Below are 6,000 nucleotides of genomic sequence, written 5' to 3'. Positions count from 1 at the left end.
TTGGGAACGACGCTAATTTTGATAATTAGACAAATGCTGAACATCGGATACGATACTCAACACACATAAATATGTTTAATTGAACTTTTACTTGTACTTTTTCTGCTTTAAGTAGCCTACATTTATCTCCAGGAAATTACTTTTTGATACTTAAGTACATTTTATATCAGATACTTTAAGACTTTTACTCTCGAGTAGACTACTATTCATATGAGTGACTTTCACTTTGACCAAAGCAACATTTTAACACAACATCATTATTTTTACTCAGGTGTGACTTTTGAGTTCTTATACAACACTGGATATAAGACATCTTCTGGCTACTTGCATTATGAAATATAATCACACTTTGGAAAACAGGTTCAAAATCGTATCTCATATTTTTAATGGTTTTCTAAAAAATAGTGTTCAAATGATCATTGGTCATTTATGTTTCTGATAATCCAACGATCAGCTGCACTTCTCTGACCTGTGATGACGCCTCACCTGCCTGTTGTCAGCCTGTCACCTCCAGCATTGACCTGCTGTGTGTTTGTGAGCACAGAGGTGCCTTGCTTGAGTTGCATCTTGATTGAAATAACGTCCTGATAATATCCGATGACAATCACATCTCTCTCGTGTTTACTGGAGGACTTTGCGCGCAGGATTGCAACTTCGAGATAAAGTGGCCAATGATGAGCTAAGTGACCAGTGAGACTTCCTGATGAGGGCTGAGGAGGAGGAGGAGGAGGAGGAGGGTGAACTCCGTCCTCCCATCAGTAATCCCCCTCTGTGTGACGTCACCCAGGCTGTCTCCAAAGGGACGCAGCGTTGAGTGTCGGAGCAGCCAGGCGGCCAGTGTGCATCCCAGGACGCAACATCAGCGTAGCCGGGGCTCAACTTTCAGCTGATCGCTTCACTTCGGACACTTTGGAAACACTTACCAAGATGGGTAAGTCCTGTTCATGTGGCTGAAAGTCGGATATAAACACCGCCTTTCCCCCTTCATGACAGCACGCCTCATACTTTTTGTTACTGTCGCTCCAACTTTCGGGGCGCGCCGATTGTTTTCTTTCAGCCTCCAGCGCTGCAAACGCAGGCTGTTTACCTGACCCGGTTTCATGAGAAAATCGGCATTAGAGGGAGGGCAGCCTGCTGAAGCAACTCGAGGAAAGCGATTAGACAGATTAAGTCTATCAGGATTCCTGCAGTCAACTCTGTGCAAGTGTGCGGAGGTGTTAAGTCCAGATCAACTTGCTGCTGCTGCCTTCACTGTCTCTCTTTGCTCAGCAGGGCCTGGACTGTTATATTTCATTACAGCCTTGTTTTTTTTTTAATGATGAGTCTTTGTTGATCATTATTGGTGAGCAGTGATTGATTAGTTGGTTGTTGTGGTGGTATTTCTGAACCAAGCTGCACACAGGACGACACTAACAGGCAACATATTGTATCAGTCAGATGCTCCATAGCTGAAGCCATCTTTGTGTGTTTGTGTGTGTTATGCCTGAGCTTGTTATCGCTATCTGAATGTCTGTGCTGTCCTGTTTTTAAACCAGCCGCAAGTGTTGGCCATCTGCGCTCCCAACCTGCATGGAGAGGAGTGAGGCGCTCCTGCTCATGGATGTTTAGTGACTTCTTGTAAACTCTGCAGCAGTGATAACCTGTGGACCAGATGGGAGAGCAGCACAATGGAAAAACACTCCAAACTCGCTCTCATCCATTGCTTGAGCTTTGCGTTGCAGCGGCATCTTTTCCCTTGCGTTGTCGGCGGCGGTGCAGCTGAGGCCAGGGAAGAAGAACACTGTGTGCGAATGTGTATCAATGCTCATTAATTCGCTCTGAAGCTCCTCACAGAGGCGTCTTTGTGCTCCTAATTTGGAGCCGCTCCTTTGTGAGACTTCAGTGGCTCTTAATGTAGAGAGAGAGAGAGAGAAGTTCACTGAATTGCAAGTTTGTGAGCCCTGTGAACCAGTTCCCCACAGACCCTCATTCACTGTCTCATAGAGGATATTACTCGACCTTTTGTGCATTGTCCACTTCCCAAAGCTCCTGTTTTATATTCAAAGAATCTCCACGGCCCTTTTGAGGAGAAACAGCGAAGCCTGTTGTTAATTTGGAGACATGCAAGTTGCTGTAAAGGTCGCCTTTTGTTGTGTCCGAGGAGCGGATATCACACCGCTGTGCTGTGATTTGCCGTGTTTCTCGAGAAAAAGCTTTGAAAGCAGAAAAAATGGATCGACTGCCCAAAACAAACAGGACGTCTCGAGGCTGATTGCCGAGTGAAGATGTCACTCAGAGGTTATATAACTCATGTCTGATTCGATTTTACGCTGACCCTCACCTCGCACAGGGGCCACATGTTTTTCCGAGAGATCCTCCTCTGTCCTCGCCGTGAACGCTTCGACAGCGCCTGTGTGAAGGATGTGGGAGGATAACTTGGCGTCAGGGCTCGATTCAGAGGGAGAAAGCAAGTCGTTCTCCACAAATATCTTGTCAGGTTGTTGGTGTTGGTCCTGTGACATTTGGTTGCCAAGAAGCCCCCTTGATAACTAAACACACTGGAGGACAATGTCTTTACAGTTTCTTAGTAGATGTTTTATCATTGATAAAGATCTGAGGAGAAAGTTGTTGGCCCGGAGATAAAAATGGCCTTTTTTGCAAGTGATTATACTCCTTTTAACGAGAAAAGCATGACTGCATGCAAAGCTTGATGTTTCGTGCTGCAGATTGCAGCCCTCAAGCCAATCTGTCAAACATAAAGATTAAAGGAACACTACGTAGTTTAATCAGAAGAGAAAGATCTTCATTGACGGATTTTTTTTTTTTTTATGCCTAAACAAACTCTTTGTTTTCATGACTGAATAAACCTTAAAGGACAACACAATGTCATACTGTTTCATTTTGTTTATATTTGGCGGACCCTGCCACCTTTCCAGCTTCCAACAGTGTTCTGGACCTTATTTTCCTCTGAGAACAGCTTGTTTATTCAGTTACATTTCTGAATTTCTCATTAATATTGTAAATAGTCAAATTCTCAGTTTGAATACTCCAAAACCCTTTTCCTTTCGGAAAACAGCTCTCAGGCTCACACGTAGTGCAGAATTAACCATCTTCTCAATTTATGTCTTTCACAGATACAATCGAATTACTCGCTCAGCATTTAAAGCCGTCTTATGACAGGACATTCAACTAATCAAATACAGCAAATTACGGACAAGGCTTTGAACGCTGTGTCTTTTCTTCTCTGAGCCAGATCCGGGTCACAAAAAAGAAAAAAAAAAGAAAAAAGAAAAGGGAAAGATTGTTTTTCCTTATGGAAACCTTCTAGTCAGAGTGTTTTCTATTCAGCGTGGTGGTCTTGTGGAAAAGGCCACAGAGGCTGGATGCGAACCAGATCCAAATGTTACATCATTGTTTCTGAGGAATTCAAGAAAAAAGAGAGTTAATCACAGCTGACAGTGTTGAATGTGTCTCTAATTAAACATCTCGCTGTAGCTCGACAGCTCAGCTGTTCTGACTCAGAGTTTGCAAGTGAGCAAATAGAGGCCTAAGTGTTAATCTAACGATTACAGTGACAATCAAGACTACATGATACGATCGATTCTGTTCTTCAGTGATCCACAAACACAGGAGATGGACAGTGACCTTCATAATGATTTCTGCATGTGTGTCTGTGAAGTGTCTCCAAAGTATCGGCTCTCTCGGGCTCTTTAATGTTGCGCATTCCTCCTCCATCCGAACTAGGATGTCTGGAAAGTGTCTGATTATTTAGCTCACACATCAGCAGCAGCAGCAGCAGTGTCACCGTCACAGGCACATGGACTGTGTGTGCTGTGACCCTGCATCCTGAGTCTGAGGAGAGGAAAGACCCATGACTGCTAATCCCGAGCCAGCGGAGGTGTTTTGTGCGGAATCAACAGGTTGTCAACTGATGGCAGAGCAATAACAGAGATCCAGATAATTTCCCCCGTCCTGCTTTTAGTTGACTCATGGAGATGGTGTCCTCAGAGGCTCTCTGTAATGTCCCGGTCATGCTTCTGTATCCAAGAGACAAAAAAACAAGAAGAGTCTGTGAGAATGAGTCACTGCAGAGATGGTCAAAGGGTGCTGGGAGCGAAAGTGAACTTTGCTGTTTTGGGCTCGTTTGAAACAAAGCATGTTAAAGGAACAGTTCATCCAAAAATGAAAATTCAGTCGTCATCTACTCATCCCCATGCCAATGGAAATCAGGTGAAGTTTCGGAGTCAACAAAGCATTTCTGGAGCTTCCAAGCTAAACAGCGTTGCAGCATTTTCCTAAAGAACTGAAATGGATGACTGACTTTTCATTTCTGGGTGAACTGTTCCTTTAACTCCAAAAAGATGACTCCCTGAGTCTGAAATGTGGTTCAGTCTAAATAAAGTATGCGCTAACCTTTTGATGACTGATCCCACATTTTTATGTCACCATCAATAATTCCTAAATTGCTTCTCGTCTTCGGTTTGCGATCATTAATTACACCGAATCTCCTCCATAATGAGGTAGTCGCTGACATAGTTACATGATTTCTGGGCTTCCTTCCATTTGGCATAGGATATGACCGAGCATCTTCGGTAATTATACAGATGATGAGGCCCTTACAGTACTTTTTTGCAACCGTGCATCAGCTAAAAAACAAAAAAGGAGACCCCTTTTTCCCCCGAAGTTCAATCAAGACTTCATTCATCTCCTGCTTCCCTTCCTGCTCCTCTGAATCCTCCCTCATCCCTCTCTCTCTCTCTCTCTGGGTTTCCTTTCCTCTCTCATCTTCACTGCTTTTTGTTTCTCTCCAGCAGTGCAGGTCTGCCAGAGCAGTCATGTTAATTTGTTGAGCTTAATAACTCCTCCGACAACAAAGGGGGCCATTGAGTATTGTGACACGAAATGATAGGAATAGAAGTTCCTGAGTGGGGATGCTTGTTCAAGCATGTGCCTCGGCCGTCACTTTTACTAAAAGCCCATTCACGGTTGATTTGAAGTGGGTGCGTGGGTGACTCTCTCTCTCACTGTGTGTGTGTGTGTGTTTGTGTGTGTGCAAGTTCACCCTTGTTAGAGAGATGTCACAGTTGCGCTGCCACATGGTAGAAGCAGGATGGCATTTCCATATCTGAAAATATCCTATGTGCAAAAGACCACAGGCTTTCAGATGTGCACATGCAGCTGAACCCTGGTGTCATCGAAAATATGCCAAAGATACAATCTGGCCTTTATCTTATCTGCAAGACTTCCGAAAAACACCCACGATTTGCAAGGTTAAACTGCCAAATACATGCATAATAAAGTCTCTTTTTTCCCCCCAGTTTTACAATATGTTGGCGTCAGTGCATGTTCACACACATCGAGTGCGGAGGTGATATTTGCCAGCGGAGCAGCAATCTGTATCAGTGTTTTGTTCACAGTCAGATGATTGTTCCAGAAGGCCTCTGGGAGATAATGGGGCTGGCGAAAGCAAAGAGCCCCTGCAGCTGATGAACATGCACTCACTCATTCAACAGGCATTCAGCCCCACTGCAGGATTTTCTGCTATCTACAGTAAACCACATCGCCGCAACCCTGTATGACCGCATTTGATCCACTCTCTGTCACATGAGCAGGGGGGACATTGATTAAATAGTCAATAATGTTTTCCCGCAATGACCTCTTTTCTCTCGCCCAGTCTTGTGTAAGCAAGTAAATAGATCATAATGCAGCCATTGAATGGAGTGATTGCTCCACACTGAATCATGCCTGCGGCAGAGAGACCCATGCTACATGTAGCTAATGCCTCTACTCTGTGATGGTCAGGATCTGGGCCAGAGGATTAGCATTGGGTGGGCACTAGGGTTAAATGCCAGGGCTAGTTGCACTCTAAAGTTGAGTTCAGGCAGATGTTAGCCTCGCGTGAAAAAGGTCATCCTCCTTATTTATTTGAATTAGGTTAACAAAATATTACAAAACAAAAAATAACAGTGTTGTTCTGTAAGTTGAGCCTGGCTCAGCTGTTAGATGAGCCTTCAGACTTAC

The 6,000-nt window shown here is 44.2% G+C and overlaps 1 protein-coding gene across 1 annotated transcript in view; it reads left to right on the top strand.

Annotated features, from left to right (window-relative positions):
* The first annotated feature begins 797 nt into the window (after positions 1-797).
* gpm6bb (glycoprotein M6Bb) overlaps positions 798-6,000 on the top strand; it is a 32,541-nt gene continuing 27,338 nt past the window's right edge. The window contains exon 1 of the mRNA XM_084361770.1: positions 798-931. Coding sequence (XP_084217896.1) covers positions 928-931 — 4 coding nt within the window. The 5' untranslated portion in view covers positions 798-927. The remainder of the gene's footprint in view (positions 932-6,000) is intronic.

The sequence above is a fragment of the Pagrus pagrus genome, assembly GCF_965226575.1.
Source record: "Pagrus pagrus genome assembly, chromosome: 9".
In the NCBI taxonomy this organism is placed as follows: domain Eukaryota; kingdom Metazoa; phylum Chordata; class Actinopteri; order Spariformes; family Sparidae; genus Pagrus; species Pagrus pagrus.
This window is presented reverse-complemented; position numbering and strand designations above follow the sequence as displayed.